Source organism: Mytilus trossulus, chromosome 14 (genome assembly GCF_036588685.1).
Source record: "Mytilus trossulus isolate FHL-02 chromosome 14, PNRI_Mtr1.1.1.hap1, whole genome shotgun sequence".
NCBI classification, from domain to species: domain Eukaryota; kingdom Metazoa; phylum Mollusca; class Bivalvia; order Mytilida; family Mytilidae; genus Mytilus; species Mytilus trossulus.
Genome location: NC_086386.1, coordinates 54,106,623 through 54,131,989, shown reverse-complemented (window position 1 = coordinate 54,131,989; position 25,367 = coordinate 54,106,623). Strand labels below are relative to the sequence as shown.

General features: G+C 32.1%; 1 protein-coding gene across 1 annotated transcript; it reads right to left on the bottom strand.

Moving 5' to 3' along the window:
- Positions 1-317: 317 nt before the first annotated feature.
- On the bottom strand, positions 318-25,358 carry LOC134697046 (uncharacterized). Its single transcript, XM_063559062.1, has 7 exons — positions 25,327-25,358; positions 15,084-15,156; positions 4,226-4,325; positions 3,688-3,812; positions 2,113-2,212; positions 1,578-1,702; positions 318-524 (listed from the first exon to the last, which is right to left on the bottom strand). The coding sequence occupies exons 1-7, from the start codon at positions 25,333-25,335 to the stop codon at positions 451-453; spliced, it is 606 nt and encodes a 201-aa protein (XP_063415132.1). The 5' UTR covers positions 25,336-25,358; the 3' UTR covers positions 318-450.
- Positions 25,359-25,367: the final 9 nt, after the last annotated feature.

Below are 25,367 nucleotides of genomic sequence, written 5' to 3'. Positions count from 1 at the left end.
GACTCCGTGTTTCTTGGGTTAATTGCCACAGTAAGATAAAAAATATCAATTATCTATAGCAAACATGTCATTAAAGTAATGGTAAATTCTACCAAATTTATCAATTAAACGCAAATAGACTATAAATCTAAACACTATGGGAAAAGTCTGTTTTCAAATGGGCCAAATTATTGCCCGAAGGAATGCATACAACCTTTTAATAAACATTACTAGCGAACGTTCATAGTGTATAGAAGAAGTCGACAGCTATGAATCATTTAACAAACAAAACTGAAAATAAAGAAAATTACCAAATACTGTTATATCAATTTATTTCATAAGTTAATATTGACAATATAAAATTTCTAAGGGTGCCCAAAAAGATTGTGTCTGTATATAGGTTTGTTTGACTGTTGATTTATAAATAGTTTTACAAGTATATTTGTTCATACAATGAAATACATTTCCCCTCTAAAACAACTTATAAAAAGTAAGTCCTGACACTACTGCGATCAAGTTGAAAATAAGACTTCCGGAACCGTTTGCTGCAAAGTAAAATGTTTTGTTATAAATACAAGGTAACAAATCGTGAAACATCCGGGATGCTATTAGAAATAATAAACAATTGCATTGAAACATTCAGGGTGTTATTAGAAATAATAAACAGTTCATTGTTGAGTGACAGCTATTATTGTATAATATGGATGCTTCATGCACTGTAAAAATGGAACAAAATGGAACAAAACGATCCTTTAACATTTCATATTGATCTGAGAAAATAAATTATGATCTCATTATTTAAATTTAAATTTAACATATTGCAATGAGAAGCTCTCGTTAATGAAAGTATGATAATTCGTGTATTGGTGGTGCATAAAAACCGCCCGCGCGCGTTGTAGCAAGAAAATGCTAGTCGTATTGCATGATGATATCGTACAAAATGTCAGATAACTTCTATTTATCTAGTTTTTATTCATCGAATGATATCGACCCTTGTATAAATGATAGACAAACCTTAAGTTTCGATAATTACAATGTAGCTAGAGGAAACACACTAAATTTGCTCAGACATATTTTGTAAGAACTATTTTGGGTAGTCAATAGACATTCAATCTATACTATATATCAATTTCTCTAATTCTATGGAAATTTATCCCTTTCCGAACCCATTGTATAAAACAAAAATAATCAACGTGTGGTTGCTGGTGATCTCAAAAGATCATTGGATGATTTTAAGGGTCACGACCTTTTCAACTAACTGAATGAACACAATTTGATAACAGGTGTTAATGAAATTGACAACTTCGTGCAATGTGAAAGGCACTCGAAGGGGATTTTCGGTTAACAAAAAAAAGGAAATTTCTTTTTAATCATTAGAGAAACAGATTCTTACATAGTTACTCGTGGATTATCGTGGATTATCAAATCTCGATAGTTAAATTATAAATTTTAAAGTCCTCGCCGAGGCGGCTCGGACTTTAAAATTGATAATTTAACTATCTCTATTGGATAAATCCGATAATCCACTGGTATCAATGTAAGAATATTATATATATATGGAAGCCAGTGATATAAAAGTAAAGTTTTAGAATACATACCACCTCCACATCCAGCCTCTGAAAGGACCTGTTTGACAGGAGCCAATGTTTCACTTAAAGAGGAAGGATCCACGTTGCAATCAGTTAAAGCTTTGTTCACACAATCCAGAAAGGAATTTCCTGCACTGTTTTTCAAATAAATTATACATTTCAATACTAAAGCATATAAATATATACATATATTCGTTTTCACAATATACACAATGATTTAAAAGTAATATTGATATTGAAATTCTGATTATTTCCTAATATTTGCAAGTTATCAATGATTTTTGTTCATTTGAGGGAAAGAGGAATACATCTGTCAGCAAGAAATTCATCAGTATATATTTATGTTTTTTGGTGTTTTTTTTCTAGCAGGTTATATACCGAAATTACTCTCCTTTTGGTGGATGCATATAAAGGAATGTATCTAATGACGCCAGACGGTACCTAATAATGATACATTTAAAAGGTCATGAAAATATTTATCAGCAATACAAAATAAGTAAAAAATCAATTAACAGCAAACAATATAACATAAAAATAGTCTTACTTGCAAACTGTATTCTTGTCATCGGCTACTGCTGTCGCACTGGTATATTTTGAGGTGCATGATGGTATTCTTGATGTGGAACATTTCTGGCCATCACCTCCTTATTAATGAATTATAAGTAAATGATTAGCTGTTTAATTTAGACGTCCCTTTTGTTAAGATAGATAACTGATTGACTCTCAGACAATACCTTTCTTAGAGAAAAAAAAGAGAAACAATCATCCGACGCAAAAATAATTTATCAGACGTAGTTGAGTAAAAATATTGATTAATCACTTATAAGTCGGTCAAAGTGAAGTAAATTAATCACTTATCGGTCATAGTAAATAATACTAATCACTTATCGGTCATAGCAAACTAAATTAACTTCTCGGTCAAAATCAAGTAAATTGATCACGTATCGGCATTATGAAGTATATTTATCAATTATTTTTCAACGTGAATACTTAATCATAGAGAGATATTTTGATTCTTTATCGGTCATAATAAAGAATATTGATCCCCAATCGGTCATAGTGAAGTAAATTTTATCACTTATCGTTTATAGTGAAGTTTATTGATCACGTATCGGTCACAGTAAAGTAAATTGATCATTTATCGGGGATATTGACACATATCAATCTCTTATCTGTCATATAGTAGTATATTGATCATGTATCGGTCACAAAGACGTTTATTGATCACTTATTGGTCATAATGAAGTAAATTGACCATTTATCGGTGATAGTGAAACATATTGACATATGAATTGACATTTAAACTGAATTTCAATGTTTTCATATCAAAACATATTTTTAGTGGTGGAAAGACCTTTAATTGTTCTCTGAACAATTGTTTTATAATTAGGTAATTCCACTTTTCTGTGGAAAGAACTATTGTATTTGTTCTGATTATAAGGTCTTTCCACTTTCCCGTGAGATTTATTTCCCCTTATGCTTTAATATAAGTGATATGCATTTCTATCTTGTTAACCATAAGTGATAGAGGGAATACTGTAAAACATGGTATGGTACGATGGTATGGTATGTGTTATGGTAGAATGGTATGGTACGAATACCATCATACCATGGTATGGATGAATGCTACCATGGTATGGTATGATGGTATGGTACAAATTCCTATACCATGGTACGAATTCCTAGACCATGGTACAAATTATTATACCATGATATAACTTGATGGTATGAAGCATGCTATGATTTTTCAAGTAGGATTTTTTAAAATTAATTTAGGTAATATGAAATATGATTTGTTTTTAATTTGTTGACATTATGTATCTGCTTTATTTATGAAATTAATATTTAACAAAATAAATGTAGACAAACCAGATAGACTATCACTTATATATATAAAGCTGTGCACAGAAAACAAGAGAAAACTCAATTTAAACAACTCAGATAACTATTAATCATTAGAGAAACAGATTCTTACATAGTTACTCGTGGATTATCCAATCTCGATAGTTAAATTATAAATTTTAAAGTCCTCGCCGAGGCGATAATCCACTGGTATCAATGTAAGAATATTATATATATGGAAGCCAGTGATATAAAAGTAAAGTTTTAGAATACATACCACCTCCACATCCAGCCTCTGAAAGGACCTGTTTGACAGGAGCCAATGTTTCACTTAAAGAGGAAGGATCCACGTTGCAATCAGTTAAAGCTTTGTTCACACAATCCAGAAAGGAATTTCCTGCACTGTTTTTCAAATAAATTATACATTTCAATACTAAAGCATATAAATATATACATATATTCGTTTTCACAATATACACAATGATTTAAAAGTAATATTGATATTGAAATTCTGATTATTTCCTAATATTTGCAAGTTATCAATGATTTTTGTTCATTTGAGGGAAAGAGGAATACATCTGTCAGCAAGAAATTCATCAGTATATATTTATGTTTTTTGGTTTTTTTTTTCTTCTAGCAGGTTATATACCGAAATTACTCTCCTTTTGGTGGATGCATATAAAGGAATGTATCTAATGACGCCAGACGGTACCTAATAATGATACATTTAAAAGGTCATGAAAATATTTATCAGCAATACAAAATCAGTAAAAAATCAATTAACAGCAAACAATATAACATAAAAATAGTCTTACTTGCAAACTGTATTCTTGTCATCGGCTACTGCTGTCGCACTGGTATATTTTGAGGTGCATGATGGTATTCTTGATGTGGAACATTTCTGGGCATCACCTCCTTATTAATGAATTATAAGTAAATGATTAGCTGTTTAATTTAGACGTCCCTTTTGTTAAGATAGATAACTGATTGACTCTCAGACAATATCTTTCTTAGAGAAAAAAAAAGAGAAAAAAAAGAGAAACAATCATCCGACGCAAAAATAATTTATCAGACGTAGTTGAGTAAAAATATTGATTAATCACTTATAAGTCGGTCAAAGTGAAGTAAATTAATCACTTATCGGTCATAGTAAATAATACTAATCACTTATCGGTCATAGCAAACTAAATTAACTTCTCGGTCAAAATCAAGTAAATTGATCACGTATCGGCATTATGAAGTATATTTATCAATTATTTTTCAACGTGAATACTTAATCATAGAGAGATATTTTGATTCTTTATCGGTCATAATAAAGAATATTGATCCCCAATCGGTCATAGTGAAGTAAATTTTATCACTTATCGTTTATAGTGAAGTTTATTGATCACGTATCGGTCACAGTAAAGTAAATTGATCATTTATCGGGGATATTGACACATATCAATCTCTTATCTGTCATATAGTAGTATATTGATCATGTATCGGTCACAAAGACGTTTATTGATCACTTATCGGTCATAATGAAGTACATTGACCATTTATCGGTGATAGTGAAACATATTGACATATGAATTGACATTTAAACTGAATTTCAATGTTTTCATATCAAAACATATTTTTAGTGGTGGAAAGACCTTTAATTGTTCTCTGAACAATTGTTTTATGATTAGGTAATTCCACTTTTCTGTGGAAAGAACTATTGTATTTGTTCTGATTATAAGGTCTTTCCACTTTCCCGTGAGATTTATTTCCCCTTATGCTTTAATATAAGTGATATGCATTTCTATCTTGTTAACCATAAGTGATAGAGGGAATACTGTAAAACATGGTATGGTACGATGGTATGGTATGTGTTATGGTAGAATGGTATGGTACGAATACCATCATACCATGGTATGGATGAATGCTACCATGGTATGGTATGATGGTATGGTACAAATTCCTATACCATGGTACGAATTCCTAGACCATGGTACAAATTATTATACCATGATATAACTTGATGGTACGAAGCATGCTATGATTGTTCAAGTAGGATTTTTTTAAATTAATTTAGGTAATATGAAATATGATTTGTTTTTAATTTGTTGACATTATGTATCTGCTTTATTTATGAAATTAATATTTAACAAAATAAATGTAGACAAACCAGATAGACTATCACTTATATATATAAAGCTGTGCACAGAAAACTAGAGAAAACTCAATTTAAACAACTCAGATAACTATTAAGTTAAGATAAGACATATATAATGTCCTTTTCTGACACGTTGCAAATGGCTGTCAATTATACTTTGAAATTTTAAGAAGTTCTGCATATCTTTTGATTATAATCTAGACTAGAACACACCCGCGAAATCGCTGGCATTCAGAGCGTATTAGAAAAGATGTAAAGTGTTGTAGGCGGAATTATGTAATTCTCAAATTTCAGGGAAAGTATCAAAAGTCATAGGTACTTGGGGACATTAAAATGTTTTTTTTACCCTCCTCCTTTCTTTCCAAAATTCCCATTTTTTTGTTTTCTATTTATTTCATTATGAATATACATTTAGTACATTTACATGTATTATGAACATTCTTGTCAGGAGCCTGTAATTCAGTGGTTCAGTGATATTTGTTTTTCGTTCATTTTTTGTACATAAATAAGGCTGTTAGTTTTCTCATTTGAATTGTTTTACATTGTCATTTCGGGGCCTTTTATATCAGACTATGCAGTATCGGCGTTTGCTTATTGTTGAAGGCCGTAAGGTGACCTTTAAATGTTGATTTCGGTGTCATTTTGGTTTCTTGTGGAGAGCTGTCTCATTGGCATTCATACCGCATCTTCTTTTTTTTTGTAAAACATTTAGTGACTTGAGAATTTCAGAAAATGTATCAAAAGTCATAGGTAATTTGGGACAGGATAATTGTTTTTCTAGCCCGGCTCCTCCTTTTTCCACAAAAAAATCCTTTTTTTTTGTTTGTTCTTTATTAATTTTAATGACACATGAATAATTTTAGCGCTTATCTGTATATTATGAACATTCATTAAAGGGGGGTCGGGGCAGAGGCGGATTTAGGTTCTGAATTAACTATACAAATCAAATATCTCGACATCCCGAAATTCGAAAAAAGAAATCCCAGATCCCGAAATGGTCAATCCTGAAATTTCGATCTTAAATAGTTATCAAAAGTACCAGGATTATAATTTTATACGCCAAACGCGCGTTTCGTCTACATAAGACTCATCAGTGACGCTCAGATCAAAATAGTTAAAAAGCCAAACAAATACAAAGTTGAAGAGCATTGACGACCCAAAATTCCAAAAAGTTGTGCCAAAAACACCCGTTCCAGACGTCCCGAAAGTGTATTTTCTTTTTACAGTCAATTCTCAGTTTAATAATTGATCCACAAAGGTCATTGATATATTATTCAGACCCTCTCTATTAAATAAACCCCGTGACTGCTGAGGTGACTGCCGTGGATAGTAAACTTGAAAATGATATCAGACAGAAAATACACTTTATTCGTAGTATATGTATTTGTTTAAAAGTAAAAAGAAAAACGCAAACCGGAGGTCTAATCTGACTTAAATTTCGTCCAATGACGGATATAAGACAGAAAATACACTGTATTCGTAGTATTAATGTATGTTCAAAGTATACAGAAAAACGCAAACCGGAAGTCTAATCTGAGTTAAAATTTCGCCCAATAACGGAAACATATCCGGACGTCTTTTTTCACGTTTTTCACCCAAAATAACTCAATCTGAATAATCATATGAATGGATGACCAATGCGATTATGCACTGTATCCAGAGGACACAGAGGCATGATGATTAATTTTTTGTGGAAAGAAGGCAGGCCTCTACATTATCATTTTTTCTTACTTGTCCCTTCGGACAAGTTGCAAGAAAATCAACTTGTCCGAACTCATAACTAACTTGTCCGAATTTATAATTGAAAATTCTCCATATTGATTATGCATGCTATATGCAATAATAACACTTGCCCTTTGATTATACCTAATAAAGATCAATAAAGGGAGCCTTTTGTTATGTAATATGAATACTACATCAAAATTCATTTTATTATTTCAGACTGAAGGCTTATTTGCAAGACTGAGCTCTCTAACACATTGTCACTATCATGTGTCGTTCATTAAATCATATCTCTTCCCATACCACTAGGTTCTCCTATTCATGGACCTATATTCATTCTGAATTGGTGGTATGGTTTAAATATACCTGGCACCTTGTTTGCAAATAAACCTTTTTAATTTATTGATGGTGCCAAACAAGATTTTACAATTTGTCTTGATTTTTACATACATTGATATATGATCATGAAGTACATAAAACATTTTTAAATTAGTAAAAATTCTGCCTTTTTAGATTTTATCTAATTTTTCCATCTTAACTTATTATTTTAACCTTTAGATCTTATTAAATTATACCTTTTTTAATCTAATGTTATGCCTAAAAGCAAAATCAAATGATACAAACTTTAATTTAAAATTTTAAAGTTAAGGTAAAACTCCATATCATGCATATGGAGGTGCTCCTAATTCAAAAGGCTTATACTAAGAAGAAACATTTACACTGGTTTCCTTCCCCCTACTTATTTTCCCCTGGTCAATGGCTGCAAGCATGTTCAAATACGTTCAATCAGAGACATAGTATACAAGTTTATATGTTTCTGGTTCAATCAATGAATATTTATTTCATTTTGTATGATCAATAAAACAATCATTCATATTTTTAGGAATGTATAAGTCTTGAATTTGATCTATTAACATCTAACATCGATTTTTTCACTTGTCCCATCGGACAAGTAGTATGATGAATCTACTTGACCGACACCTATTTCCACTTGTCCCGGACAATCGGACAAACGGTAATGTCGAGCCCTGAGAGAAGCGACACCCAAAATGAGGTCTTCTCCTTTAATAGTATAGATAACGTAGTTTTAAGTTTTATTGCATAACCTTCTGTCAATGGTCAACTTTTATATTGTTTTGAAATATGACACTTTAAACAGTTGAGAATGGAAATGGGGAATGTATCAAAGAGACAACAACCCGACCTTAGAAAAAACCACAGCAGAAGGTCACCAACAGGTCTTCAATGTAACGAGAAATTCCTGCACCCGGAGGCGTCCTTCAGCTGGCCCCTAAACAAATATATACTAGTTTAGTGATAATGAACGCCATACTAATTTCCAAATTCAACACAAGAAACTAAAATTAAAATAATACAAGACTAACAAAGGCCAGAGGCTCCTGACTTAGGACAGGCGCAAAAATGCGGCGAGGTAAACATGTTTGTGAGATCTCAACCCTCCCCTATACCTCTAGCCAATGTAGAAAAGTAAACTGTCTACATCTAGGGCCAAGACATTCCACTAAAAATGTGAATAAAAGGTGAATGCATCTCCTGTGCGGATAAGAAAACACCATACTTTCAAATTAAACTGTCACTAATATAATACTAAGTTAGTTGATAGATACCACATGTTGTAGAGTGTATTTTGTTTTCTTCATTTATATGTAAAAACAATGTGCATTGTGGAAGTTAATACACAATATCAACCAAGGAATGAGTCTTTTTTTTTTATTATGTGAGATTTTATTTATCAACTTTATTTCATTTTTGTCGAGCCTTCGACTTTTGTCGAAAAAGCGAGACTAAGCGATCCTACATTCCGTCGTCGTCGTCGTCGTCGGCGGCGTCGTCCACAAATATTCACTCTGTGGTTAAAGTTTTTGAAATTTTAATATCTTTCTTAAGGTACCAGTCTTGTATTACAACTCCAATTTCCGGTGCATGTCAAAACATGGAGGGAAACAAAATAGTGCATTTTTTTCTGAATTTTTTTCTGAACTCAATTGTTTCTGTTTGATTATAGGTTTATGCTGAATTGAAACATATATATAGACTTTAAAAAAAATCTTGCATCTTTTGGGGATATCAATCCAGGAAAGTGGAAGGATATCATGTTTACTGGAAGTGGTGCGGCCTAGTAAAAATAGCAAACAGAAAGTAGAAAAAAAATGTTTTGACTTCAGGATTGCGTAACTTTTTATTCTTCGTGGCAAGACCCCCTTTTTTTTCGATTAAATCACAATTTCACATTAGTACATACATGATATGAACATGAAATTTTTTTTCTATGTAGCATTTTTTATTTTTTTATTTTCAAAGATCAGCTGTTTAGCATGTAAGCCTATGGAGCAGTCAATTACAAGACTGCAACCTTAAACCATACTGGATTACTTCCAAACATGGACAGAAGCTTGTTTATGATCATAAGATAGTATCCAGAAGTAAATTTTGTAAAAATAAAATTCCATTTTTTCCGTATTTTACTTATAGATGGACTTAGTTTTTCTGCGGGGAAACATTACATTCACTCTGTGGTTCAAGTTTTTAAAATTTTAATAACTTTCTTAAACTATCCTGGGTTTGTACCAAACTTGGACAGAAGCTTGTTTATGATAAAAAGATAATATACAGTAGTAAATTCTGTAATAAAAAATAAATCCATTTTTTCCGTATTTTACTTTAAAATGGACTTAGATTTTCTGCAAGGAAACAACACATTCACTCTGTGGTTAAATTTAAAAAAAAAATAATAACTTTCTTATGCTACTTTTAATTTGTACCAAACTTAGACATAAGCTTGTTAATGATCATTAGCTAGTATTTAGAAGGAAAGTTTGTTAATATTTTGTACCTGTGTATCTGTATTTTACTTATAAATGGACTTAGTTTTTCTTCCAGTTAGCATTACAAACAGTCTGCAGTTAAAGTTTTTAAACATTTATTAGATTCATAAACTATCCTGGATTTTTACTAAACTTGAACAGAAGCTTCTTACAATCAAAGTATAGTATCAAGAGGAATATTTTTATGATTTTTTTCCTCATTTTGTTGAGCCTGTGATTTTCAGCAAAAGTAGGCGAGACACTGGGTTCCGCGGAACCCTTATAATTTTTTTTAATACATGCTGAGAATGACAGCTATTTCTATGCAGATAGAGATAAGAATAGGTTTCTTTAAAATGTATTTCATGACAAGGTCAATTATAATTGCCATGTGTTGTAAATATTTGAACTTTAATTATATCAACATCTAAGAACGACATTTTTTCGTTTGAGCTTTAATAAAGGGTTATAATAATTTGCTAGAAGAAAAAAATCTATTATTTCATCTAATGTTCCATCGAATATTATGAATACATATTGTCCCTATACCTGCCATGATAGAATATTATGTAATGCAGAAAGTATTTGATTCATTATTTCGAATATTTACATGATTAAGTATATCACAGATTTCCTGTGAAGGGACTGCACCAATTACCGCAACTATTATTTGTTTACAAATTTTTCCATCGAATTCAAATGCATTGTTTTCTAAAATGATTCTCAACAAATGTATTAATAAACTGTCATGGACTCGTTTAACAGGACGTTTGAGGAAGATTAGTAAACATCTGTGTTAAATTATACGAAACCAAAAGGCTATTTGCCATAGGTTCTAATTTCTCAATAATATTAATGAATGATGTAGTATCCTTTATACATTGTATATGTAGATTGATTATGTATTTCAAGTATAAGAAAATGATGACCATAATGACCTACAAGAGGAGGGGGACATTACCTTTTTGTGTATTTAAATAGCACATCTGAGCTCGCCCATGAGCATGAATGTTAGGCCCGGTGTTTCTGCTGTGTTTGGGGGAAATCCCTGAGTCCGGCTTCATCAGTGGTCGACTCATTAAGTTGTATATTGGCGTATTATTTATGTTTTTTGCTTTATTTCGTATATTATATTGGACCATACACCGGTTGTCTTTGGATAACATATTAGTTGATTATGATTTATTTTTTGTGAGCTCAGTATCATATTGTGTTGTGGAAGGTCGAGCAGACTATACCCGCTAATGCTTTGATAATAGTTCTTGTTAATTTGTATGTCTTCTATAAGCTTATAATAGGCTGATGATTAAATATGTTCACACATTCAGGGTTTAATGAAATAAGGTTCCAGTGTTTTGTAATTATATTTTTAAGTTTCTGTATAGATGGGTTGAATTTTGTTAACATAACTAATGTTTTTTTAATTTCAGTTCTGCTACTGATAAAAGGGGAAATCTGCTTATACAACGCCCGACGAAACGGGAACATGTATGTCAATATCCTATCTAAAGAACTGATTCAGCTTTTAAATGTGGGTGTGCAATTCTTTTCTAATTAATTGTTTTGATTTTAAATGTCTTGGAAAAATTGAAAGTTCAAACATGAATACTGTGGATTCATTATTATTCGTTGGATACCAATTTTCGTGGATTTCGTGGGTACAGGTGAACCACGAAATTTAATGTTCAACGAATACCAAATTTTCTATAGGGTTGTATGCAGATTTCGCAAAAACCACGAAATCAAATATCCACGAACATGTAAGTTTTCCTCAATCCACGAAAATTGGTACCCACGAAAATAAATGAATCCGCAGTATTTTGTTTACGTTGTTTTTCAACAAATATTCTTGTTTCTGTTACTCATTGAAAAAAAAATTTGTTTTGGAATAGGTCAAACGAACACTTGGTTTTTAATTATTATTTTTTTTTCTTCCGCCTAATTGTTTTCTTGCGTAGTATTGATGTTTCAAAAGATGTCGCTTAGATATTTGGAATATGGTATCGTATAGTTAATACGCTTTAAAAATTGTCAAAGGCGTAACCAAATACTTAACGTTGTAAGAGTTGTCTCCCAAAACACGGTTTTTTTTGTGGCCACTACTCCTTCGCAACCGTAAAAGATTAAGACAAATTTATTCAACCAAATTGCTCGTTACATCTTCAGAATTAGGATTTTAATTTTGACCGAAGCTATCCAGAGACTCCGCATGAGAGTTATTCCCCCTTATGTATTTGATATAAGTGTAATGTGTTTCTAACTGGTAAACCACAAGTGATAGAGACCTATGGTCTTTTGTTTTAAGATCATTTGTCTAAAAAAACGAAATTTCGGTCAAGGTCAAGGTCATATTCTAAATTTTGATTTTGGTTTATTTTCAAACACTGTAAAACATACCGACAGATTATTTTTACTAAATTGTTAATTGCGACATGTCGTTACTTTTTTATTTTGGTTGAATGGTTACGTAGACAATTAATGGAAATTTCCACCCATTCTTTATCTATAATAACGCGTATAGTGATATAACTCATTAACCATACATATTAAAGACCTAGGGTCTTAAGATTTAAGGTCCTTTGCTAGTGACCCTGAAATTTAGGACAAGGTCATAGACAAGTTGGACGTTTAAGAATTTGACCTTTGCTTCAAATTCATATTAATACATCATAAAGCCATATGAACTAACGTTTCAAACTGATTTTTCATATTTTAATATCAAAATAGATCTTTACTTGTGGGAAGACTTTCAATTGTCCTCTGAACAATGGGTTTTTAATTATAATGTTTAGTCTAACGATGTATATCAAAATGTTTCCATTATATATTTGTGTAACAGATTATTAAATGATTATCCCAAATATTGTTTTTTTGTAAAACAAAATATCATTTAATTGTTAATAACCCCCCAATAGACATGTAAGAAACCAAATCACATACATTTATCCTAAACAACAAAAATATTAGCAACATTGGTTGTGAAAATGGCATAAGAGGAACAAGGAGAAAAGAACTGGTCAAATCAATAAGTCTCCGAAATTTGTTTGAAAGACTGAATTAAACTATTTATTTTATTTACAGATACGATTCCTCCCTGATTAACGGAAGAGGAACTAACACAGGAAAAATGATAGATTTAGTTTTGATTATATTTTAAATATTTATTTATTCTATAATTACTTTCCTTTACAATACATCATTAGGAAGCGATAACAAAAAGGGAGAGGTTGCAATATTCCCATGTTAATCTATTTCTTGCTATCTTGACAAACCCCATTTCCGATACAACAATTTAACATTGAAAAATTAAACTTAGCAATGTATTGTTAAAGGAAACTTGCAGCACACCCAATATCGCTTAAAACATTGATAAGAAGTTGAAACTTACTCTAAAAAACGACTGATTTTTTTATTTTTTTTCAGTTTTAGTTCTTTATAATGTATTAGTTGAAAGGAAGAAAATATGTCTACTGAGATGCTTTACCGGTATATTTATGGACAGAAAAGAATACAACTGTGTAGTCATTCATTTGGAAATTCGATGACGAATGTCAAGAAGGCATAGAGACACTACATAAGGTGTTTGATTTATTTTATATTCCACAAATTTGATTATGCTGAATACGTACATTTTCCGAGCTTATACATGCTCAATCTAAAATTATTGCATTTGTAAAAAAACAAAACAGTACTTTTGATCTTTTGATTTCTAACTAAATAATTTAAATAACAAAATTATCATTATTTGCGATTCTATTCTCTATGAAGGTGTTGTACATAATAGAGAAAAAGGGCTAAAAATTAAAGAGAATAGAGAATAAATTTTGCCATAAAATTCTTTAAAAGTTATCATGTGAAGGCCTTTTATAAAAAAGAAAGTGATAATTTGGCCTTATTTTTTTTCATGCATTGTATTTGAAGTAATGTACTCATTTTAAGTAATGCCCTTATTTTAAGTAATGCACTTATTTTAAGAAATGTACTCATATTTATCAATGCATTGCATTTTAAGCTATGTACTCATTTTAAGTAATGTACTCGTTTTAAGTAATGTACTCATTTTTAAAAGTAATGTACTCATTTTCATAATGTACTTATTTAAGTAATGTACTAATTACTGGATCATTTTGGTCTTTTGTGAATAGTTGTCTCATTGGCAATCATACAACATCTTCTTTTTTATAATTCTAAGTTAATATGTACTCATTTTTAGTGAATATGTAATAATTTTAGGTGAATAATTTTTATGTACTCCTTTTAAGTAAATATATAAAAAAGAAGATGTGGTATGATTTCCAATGAGACAACTATCCACAAAAGACCAAAATGACACAAACATTAACAATTATAGGTCACCGTACGGCCTTCAACAATGAGCAAAGCCCATATCGCATATAGTCAGCTATAAAAGGCCCCGATAAGACAATGTAAAACAATTCAAACGAGAAAACTAACGGCCTTATTTATGTGAAAAAATGAACGAAAAACAAATATGCAACACATAAACAAATGACAACCACTGAATTACAGGCTCCTGACTTGGGACAGGCACATACATAAATAATGTGGCGGGGTTAAACATGTAAGCGGGATCCCAACCCTCCCCCTAACCTGGGACAGTGGTATAACAGTACAACATAAGAACGAACTATAAAAATCAGTTGAAAAAGGCTTAACTCATCAGATAGACAAAAAATACAAGTGGACGTGGCCGGGTACTTATACATCCCGACACAAAAAGAGACAATGAACAGATCTGAGAGTACTCACAGTTATCTGACAGCTGGTTCAAAGCCATTAACAACTAATAAAAAAATCATGCCTCTAAGACTAAGCAATCAATCCGTACACATTCAACATACAATGGATTTAGTGTAAAGACGTCATAAACAGCCAGAGAAAAACATGACCTTGTGCAATGCCAAGTTACAGGTATCGATATGTTCTCATTTTAAGTATTGTGCTCATTTTAAATAATGAACTCACCTGCCTCAACTGTGCTCTGTAGGAATTTTGAATACAGGAAAAAAATGGCTACACAGTTCCATACGCTAAATACCTGTTGGAAAATAACGATAAGAAATGAGAAAGATACCACATTATTGATAATAACATTAATGGTACCAATTTTTCTGCACCAGATGCGCATTTCGACAATACATGTCTCTTCAGTGATGTTCGTGGCCAAAATATGTAAAATCCAAAGCTTTTTATAAAAGATGAAGCGTTATAATCCAAAAGTTCCAAAAAGTATAACCAAATCCGTGAAAGGAATCAAAACTCTGCATGACGGAGATACATTCCTTAATTTATAACAATTTTTAACATTTTGTAACAGCAAATTTAATAACACAAAAAAATCCGCATTTTCATGCCAGTACCGGAGTACTGGCTAATGGGCTGGTGATACCCTCGGGGACTTGGAGTCCACCAGCAGAGGCATCGACCCAGTGGTAGACTTGTAATAACATTAACGGTACCAATATTTCTGCACCAGTTGCGCATTTCGACAATACATGTCTCTTCAGTGATGCTCGCGGCCAAAAAGTCAGTGATAAAAGTCAGTGAAAAATATTCATGCATGTAAATAAAAACAAAAATCTATCAATATGAGATATTATTGAGATGAAGTTTTCAGAGCGTTTAATGTTTTTTTTTATTTTGTTATAATTAATGATGTTTAAAAGATTGACACACTAACACATTTGAAATCCTTAGTACTCTATGTTTAATGGCGTAGAACTACAGTAGAGGCACATCAATTCAATTAGTAAAGATAAAAAGTATCTGATAAGTCAAAAACAATGCACTGTAATAAAATCAAAGGTTCCAATTTTACTGTACCAGATGCGCATTTCACCAATTTAAGTATGTTAAGTGATATCTTGGCATTGGAATGAAGGGCAAATCGTGCAGACAGACCTAATGCGGGAAAAAGTATTTCGCCGAAAAAAAGACGAGAATGTAAACATCTGAAGGTCATCGTTCGATCTTCCATCCATACTGTATTACGATTTAAAATTATACGGCATGACAAAATTTAAAACAAATTGAACAGCCAATCGGATACCCAACCGTCGAAAAGGTTTCCCTGTCCGAAGGATAAATACAAAGAATATCATTTTGGGGTTACATATAATAACCCAGACATGTATATAGCTTCCTTACTCCGGCCTCATCCCCTATGATTTTAATTCACCCTCTATGGTTCATAGGGGGTCAGTAGTTAACCGTTTAACGAATTTATCGCACGCTTTATTTTTTCTGCTTCGTTTTGTTGAACAATAAAAAATGAAACACAGCAAGATTAATAGATGACGTCACCATCACCGCGTCGTAAATCCCCTATGAAATTTACTAACCCGCTACGGTTTCATAAGGGTCACCACTTGACGGCGTTAAACCAATCACAACCTGATAATTTACCTGCGATGCGATAACAACTCTTTTCATATACTTAGACTAAATAACATATGTTTTTTACTGTATGAAATAACATTTATCGTTCTTCCCTACGTCTATATTAACCTGCTCTGTCGCTTAGTAATTCTCGTATCAAGACTTCAAAACGAGACCAGGCATTATCAGCGACGTAACAATGTGAGAGGACAATTTATCAGCGACGTCACAATGCGAGAGGAGGCGTTATCAAGCTTGCTTTCGTCAAGCGTAAAACTGTCTTATGAAGAGGATAAAAGACCAGTAGTAGAACGATACAGAGATAATCGGGTTTTCTTCGTATAGATATCGTAAAATATCAGCCGCTCGACACAATGTGAAATGTGTTAAGCTCGTTCGCTACGCTCACTCGTCAAAAAAGGATCACTTTGTGGCTGGCGGCTGATATTTTACGATATAAAGGTGTAGAAAACCCGATACTCTATACTAATAGTTATTAAAGGAACCAGGATTATAATTAAGTACGCCAGACGCGCGTTTCATCTCCATAAGACTCATCAGGGAGGCTCATATCAAAATATTTATAAATCCAAACAAGTACAAAATTGAAGTGTTTTGAGGATTCAAAATTCCAAAAAGTTGTGCCAAATACGGCTAAGGTAATGTATGACAGGGATAAGAAAGTCCTAAGTTTTTCGAAAAATTCAAAGTTTTGTAAACAGGAAATTTATAAAAATGACCACAAATTGATATTCATGTCAACATCGAAGTATTGACTACTGGGCTGGTGATACCCTCGGGGACGAAACGACCACTAGCAGTGGCATTGGCCCAGTGGTGTAAATAGTTATTCAAGGTACAAGGATTATAATTTAGTACGCTAGACGCGCGTTTCGTATACATAAGACTCATCAGTGACGCTCATATCAAAATATTTATAAAGCCAAACAAGTACAAAGTTGAAGAGCATTGAGGATCTAAAATTCCAAAAAAGTTTTGCCAAATACATGAAATACGGATAAGGAAATATATGCCTGGGATAAGAAAATCCTTAGTTTTTCGAAAAATTCGTTTGTAAACAGGAAATTTATAAAAATGACCACAAATTGATATTCATGTCAACACCGAAGTATTGACTACTGGGCTGGTGATACCCTCGGCAACAAAACTTAAAATAAACTATTATCTGATTGTGCATGTTAAACACTACTCAATATCCATGCTGTGTTGTTGATTGTTGACAAACAGGTGACAATCGTTAAACTTTGGCTTCAAAAAACGAACTTTAATTACCTGCCAGATTTTCACTACAACACTGACCGATTGAAAAAAAAAAACGATTATACAAAATTTATGCGAAAAAAATTGATAAAATAGTGCACAGAAGACTAAGTTTATGATGTTTGTATGCATATGTTCAAGAGTTGGAATAACATTATTTATCACCGGTTACTCGTTTATTATGACTTTAGAAAAGTTGACTTTTCCAAACAGTATCATTATGTATATTTTTTTCGATTCGTCCATATTAAAATATTTTTCTTCTCTGTTGAGGCATATAATAGAAAGATTTCACATCGAATGTACTAAATTTGGGGTCCGACGTCCGTGAACTTTTCACTCTTTGATCTTCTATTTGGGAACCACGTAAAAGGATCAATATATGAATCTGTTATTTTTCTCCATTATTGAAGGATATGATAAAAAGATCATAACATGTAATTTTTCATATCGCATGTATTATCAGCCCTCGCTCAATATCAGCCCTCGAGCCATGCGGCCCTTGGGCTGATATTAAACCTAGGGCAGATAATACATGCGATATGAAAAATGCCATGTAATAATCTGATATTATCACATGTTTTGATTGTTATCAAATGCCTTTCGGTGACGTTATCGCATGGCATTCCGGTGATACTCGTCAAATTCCGGAAAATACACCTCAATGCTACGTTTTCAGTGAAAAACATTACAAAGTAGTGTACAAAACAATTATTTGGACACTGTAAGTATATTGTTTAAAAAAAATCAATAATAATAATAATCATTAAATAAACGCATTTTTTGAAAGTTTCAAACATAATTAAGAAAGTTTCTTTAAAAGAAGTTGACTTTTCCAAAAAGTGTTCATTATGTATACTATTAAACTATTTATTTTGACGATTCGTTCATATTAATTAAGGCGAAGTGTACGTAATTGCACGCCCCTAGCGGAATACAGGATTAATAACGTTCGACGTTAGTTACGCAAGTTATCTCCCTTACTCCACGAAAGAGAAAATACTTCGTGCGGTCTATCATAAATCCAACAAGCACGCCCGTGCTGTCTTAAAAAACCTAATCAAGACAAATTTTCTGAATTACTTCATTTAGAAATCAAAGCATTCTATTGTTTCGTGCAGCCTGACTTTAATACTAGTTGATTTTTTATTGTTTTAGGCGAATGGGACATGAAATGCATTTCGTGTAAAAACTTATGATATCAACAGATTGTAAAAACGTCTCACAACAGAATTATAAAAAAAATAAACATGTGACGATTCTACTTCTTTTGATATCAAATTAATTAAAATTATACCTGAATTGACCCAACAATATCGTTTTAAAAGCCGTAGTTTTGAACAAAAACACACAGTACTCAACATAAAGTATAAAGTTACCGAACAATTAATGAATGACATGTGAAATTAATTACTTTAGATTAAAAAAAACGTTGACATTATCATATTCGTATTTTGTGCAAATGAAAATTCTAGGACATGTTTTACAAATGTATATCAATTTAGAAAAAAAGACGATACCAAGAGAATATAATTTGACCACTAGTCTAGGCAACACTTATACAAGTCGGAAGAACAAAGACGAAAGTTAACAAATTAGGCTCCAAAAATATACTCATAGTAAACTAAAAAGTGATCACTCTAAACATTTATCTTAGAATAAGTAAAAACTATGTCATTCAACTTCCAGTTTTCAACTTTTTATACATGTGCAGAAAATAAACAGATGTCTTCTATTCCGTCCGAAATTTATGGGAAAACTGAATCTAAATTTAGAACCAAATTGAAATTGAAAGTACAAATTAATACACATGATTCATGTATGATAAAAATATATAACTCGTCATTTCTTCTTTTTCAAATTCCAATTTCGAATATTGTGCCTGCATGTGAGCATCATTTCAAATTAGAGAAAAAAAATGTAATTTTGACTGAGTAACGTGTTATTTCTAATAGACCCTAAAATAGGTCTCAATTCAAGATTATGAATGAGTAGAACATATCATTACAGTTAAAGAAAAGAGGTCAGGAAAGTTTTGTGGCACTTGTAACTGTAATTTAATGTTCAGTGGAATGAGAGGTGAAATAAGTTCGGACTTTTTATAATTTCGCCAGCATTTTAAAGATTTTTTTTTAATTTAACGGAAGTCTACTGCAAGGGATGCATATAAACGACCTCAATGATTACCCAGGAAGATCTCGCACTCGGTCAGCTCTATGCTTTCACTTAGTTCACGATAATAGATCATAATACAAGAATTGAGAAGCCCGTGGTGTACTAGCAGGGGCGGATCCAGCAATTAAAAAAAGGGGGGCCCAACCCAGGACAAAAAAAGGGGGGGGGGGCGTTCCAACTATTTGTCCACATTCAAATGCATTGATCGGCCCAAAAAGGGGGGTCCAACTCCGGTAAGGATCTGCCAATTACTTGTCCAATAGTGATAACAATCGTTGAATATAAATCATTTCAAACTCCAGTGATTTGTATTATTGGACTAATAGTTTACTGGTTGTTATTCACTTGGGTTCAAGTTTTTTACTTCACAACATGGTATTTGTTTTTCGTAACTATGTTTTTCATGAATTAGGCTGTTGATTTTCTCGTTGGAAATTTTTTGCATTTTTCATATCGGTGTGTTTGTGGCCTATACATTATGTTTTTGTCCCTTTAATTGTTGAAAAGAGTTTGATTGTTAATAGTTATTGCTTACATCGACTTCATTTAACCAGTGGCGGGTAGTTGACTCATTGGATGTCATACCACATCTCCTTATTGTTTTATATGAAATAAATAGGAAAGCCGTGCGTTTGCATTATGCAGAGGCTATAGTCGTACGGCACTTTGCTAGGTAAACCCGTGTAGCAATACAGTATGAATAATCTCCGTGCATTACACTGAGTACATTCTTGTAACATTTAATTAGGTAAATTTTTAAAGCATCGAACATGATAATTCTCGTAAGGTCGCATTCTTATATAATTAATTTTACACCAGTTAATTTATAGCATTACTCTATATTCATCGCTATCTAAAGCATTCCCCTACACAAATTTTATTTCATAACACTGCATGGGTATGTTACGGTCGTTATTGCACTGACTAGGTACGTCGATCTCAAAAGGATCCTAAGATAAGATAAGATAATTTTTATTAACCAATCATGGTGCCCAAAATTTGAGCTATACAATCAAATGAATGAATTACAAAATAAAGCACAGAAAATGATTAGAATGATTAAAGTACATTTAGACAACAAAAAACAAAAACAACACATGAATACACACTTACACTAATTAACCTGATATAAACCAAGTTATTGACAAAACATAGTTGTTATGGGTGCCACTGTGACCTGGAGAAATAACATAATTCTTTATAGTACTACGTCTATGGGAGACAACTCCTGATCAATTTTATTTCCTATAATTATATATCTATCTATATTTTTCTTCTATTTATTTTTTTTTTTTTTTTTTTAAACAACAATATTTTCTATAATTTTCTTTCGTTCTTCAAAAAGGGAGTGCAATAAATTAGATAAGTTTGAAGTTACAAACAAATCTTCAGATGAAAGAATCCAAACAAATTTCATTTCATCAGATAATCTTGAAAATTTTTTGAATTTGGAATTTAAATTAGATAGATGTTGAGATCGAGTATCTTTTAGAACAGGACATTTTAAAAGAAAATGTAGTTCGTCTTCAACTGCGTTCTTACATAGCTTACACTTTCTGTCTTCAGCTTTAATCCCAAAATACCTCCCATATGATGTGTAAGGTTTTCATTTTGAATATACATGTATGAAATATCTGCGACTGGTAGTTATACCAAATACTCCGATCTTTTCTATTTTTTTTTTAAATGTATATATAAACGAGTCCTTCTTTTTAACCTCATTTCGGTCTAAAACATTCTGCAGATTAAATGAAGCGCTTTTCTGGATTAACCTAGATTAGGGACACTAAAGGCAGATCATTTTAAAGCCATGGATGTATAAGAACTAAAATAGTTGAAGAACCAAAGTATGCATTATGCTTATTGTTTAAATCCGTGTTACCCCAAGGGTGACTGGGAAAACGAAATATGGTCGCTTGGTCTTCTCCCGACCTGCAGTAAAACATTTGCCGAAGAGGGGCGTCCGTTTGGCTGTGCAGGATTTATTAAGCTCGCAGTCACGTCCGGTCAGAATGGGAACGCTAAATCCGATGCCTCGTGTAAAGAGAGTGCCACACTCTATGCCCGTTAAAAACCATTGCAACAACTATAATTTAAGGGTTAAATATGTGGAATGTTGCACGCGGCAAAATTTCTGTCCCTATCCAATCTACCCTCATTTTCTAGTGGCACTCCAAATTTCCTAGATCATCATCCCGGATGGCCTCTCTTATGAACAAAACTTCCTATTGTATTTATTATTAACTTGTTCTCGTCCTGAACATGCATGACATATTTGCCACTGGACGTTAAGCTACCAACAATCAATCAATCAATTTAAATCCTTAAATGTGGATTTTTAACAAATCATGCATGGAACAAACAAATATTTTCTTATGTTACTGAAACTTCATTCAGCAAACATTACATCATTCTTTGTCATTTAGTTAGTTAAAGAAAAGGGAAAGTGATCGAGATTGGAAATTTTGTAAAATAAAATATGTTTGGCAGAGATACGTCTTTAGCATGTGTGTTAGCATGAATAATGAAATATGTTTTTTTGATGTAGACTATATTGTGTGCAAATCCTCAGATTAACAACATGCAGAAATGACGAACATGAAAATATGCAGAAAATAGGTCCACTTTTTTAAATACAAACATGCAGAAGTAAGATTGAAAATGAGGCGTATACCCGATCTTAGCATTAAAGCCGATCAATTCATTCTGACAACACTGTGTTAACCGGGACAAATTCAAACTCGATATTTGATTCATAAAAGAATTAAACAATCCATGCCATCATTGAAAAAGGTTCGGAAATCACTCTAATATAGAAAAGAAGAAATAAGAGTCTACGGTAAATTTCTTTCATTTGCGGTAAATTAATTTACAAATTTGCATTTTCTTTTGCGACAGAAATATTCTTAAAAATAGTTAGTTTATTTCCTTATCAAATTATAGCGTTAGATCATTTGTAATACATATGAAGATGGGTAATACACACGCACGCCATTGCTACGACATTGTACGGTATAATAGAGTTCCGACGTAGAAGTTGCGGCGACGTTACTGCAGACAATGACGTCGCCAGATAATTTCAATGTTCCGGCCAAAAAACTAAACTTCAACAGAGAGTAGCGTAAAAACTAATACGGTTGCTAAGGACTTTCCTTGCACCGATGGATTCGTCTTTCATTTTTAAATCGTATATCAATTTTAGAAAAAAATCCATTGTCCAACAAAATAGAAAATCTTGATAATGTAAAAATATCTGCTAATTTTGATGATTTTCCCTATATATCCTTTGTAAATTTGGTGTATCGTGTAGTTAATTTCAACGGCTCGTATCTCAAAAACGAAAACGGTTACCCCCTTTTTTTATTTCATTTTCTGGTGTAATTTTACAAGCAGAATTCGTATGTGAAATTTAAAAAAAATCCATTGTGAAGTTTAATTACGTACACTTCGCCTTAAAATATTTTTCTTCTCTGTTGAGGCTTATGATAGAAAGATTTCATATCGTATGTACTAAATCTGGGGTCCAAATTCAGTGAACTTTTCAATCTTTGAATTTCTACTTTGGAACCACGTAAAAGGGTCATTTTAACGAATCTGTTATTTTTCTCAATGGCTGAAGCATATGATAAAAAGATCATAACATGACAATTTTCATATCTCATGCATTATCAGCCCTCGGTCAATATCAGCCCTCGAGCCATGCAGCTCTTGGGCTGATAATGAAACTAGGGCTGATAATTCATGCGATATGAAAAATGCCATGTAAAAATCTGTTATTATCGTCATTCCTTTCGCATATATCAACCTGCCTTGTTCTGTAATATTTGTATCACGGCTTTGAGATGTGATCTAGCAGACGACGTCAAAATGTATGGGGATAAGTTATCAGCGACGTCAACATGTATGAGGATAAGTTATTAGCGACGTCAACATGTATGAGGATAAGTTATCAGCGAAGTCAACATGTATGAAGAGAAGTTATAAGCGACATCTCAATGTGTGAGAGGAGACTTTATCAAGTTTGTTCCGTCAAGTTAAAACTGTCTAAGCGAGGTGGGGTACGGGCGGTAGAAATATCAGTAATAGAACAATAAACAGATTATCTAGTTTTGTTTTGATCGACATATTAATATTATTGCTCGTTTGCCCGCTCATTCGCCAAAAAGGTGCACAGGGCGGCTAGCGGTAGAGATTTTACAAAATCAATGTTGTATCTGTATACATTTATACATGTATACATGGCAAAATCTTTATCATATGCCATATTATCCCGAGATACCAATATCAGCCAGAGGGCCTTTAGGTGATACGGCATGTTAAATACGCTTTATCACATATTTCAACATGAGAGTATAAATGATCTGCTTTCTGATCCCTAGCACCTGGGTTACCTTCAGTCCACTTTTGTCTTGTACAGCATGTCACCATGTGCTGCCTGAAGTCCCTCCTCCCAAATATTTTTTTTTTCTCAAGAATTACAACAAATACAACACATCAAACATGCATACAATATTATCAATTTAACAATACATTTGAATATATATTTATTTATGACAAAAAACATTGTAAATTCACTTTTTATATTTAGATAAGAAGAAGAGAACAAAAAAAAAAACCGGAAGAAAATATAATTAATGTTTATGTACCACTGTGTGGCACTTCAGAATTGTAAAGAATTTTATAAAAAAGAAAGGGGTTAAACATATCCTGTTAGATTTTAAGTACATAATAAATTGTGCTATTAACTACAATAATATTTATGTTAGCTTTGACAACAAGTATTTGTAAAAAATAAATGACAACTCTTGTCTCTTTTTTTTGACTGCTATTATTTTTTCTAAATTGTGGAGTCAATATGGTTTTATATTCATTTTGACTAAAATTTTGAAAAAAGAAGTTAAATCTCACTCAGGATATTGAAAAATTCCATGGTTATAATATTCAGTGGGTAAGATTCGAATTCACTGGTTATCACGGACACAAAAAATAAAGAATCATTATTATACACAGATTTGCATATATTGGAAAGCACTTGACTGTATGAATAGAAAGATAATCTTAAAGTAAACTTTAAATTCTAGCTCAATATAAAATTAAGAAGATGTTCCTATTGAAAATGATAAGAGAGAGTAAAGCTTACACCGTGTCATGTATAAAAACAATTTTTTTTAACTTTTAAATTCTAACGGTATTGTTTCTCGTTTTTGATAGCGCATTTACCACGAGAAAATGTGAATACGACATGGAGGAAACGAAAGCTGTAAATAGATTTTTATATAAACAGTCTCAATGTAAGAATAAGATAAAAAATAAAATTCATTTTTCAAGATACAATTATTAACCATTTTTTATAATACTGCACAAAAATACTCACGATTGCCATCGTTCAAGTTTACAGACTATGGTTGTAAAATT

Excerpts from the sequence above, each read along its gene's own strand:
- LOC134697046 (XM_063559062.1), bottom strand. Across the intron at positions 1,703-2,112 it reads GACAAGAATACAGTTTGCAA|TGCAGGAAATTCCTTTCTGG; the intron begins GTAAGACTATTT and ends TTTGAAAAACAG. Across the intron at positions 525-1,577 it reads AGAGGCTGGATGTGGAGGTG|CAAACGGTTCCGGAAGTCTT; the intron begins GTATGTATTCTA and ends TTTACTTTGCAG.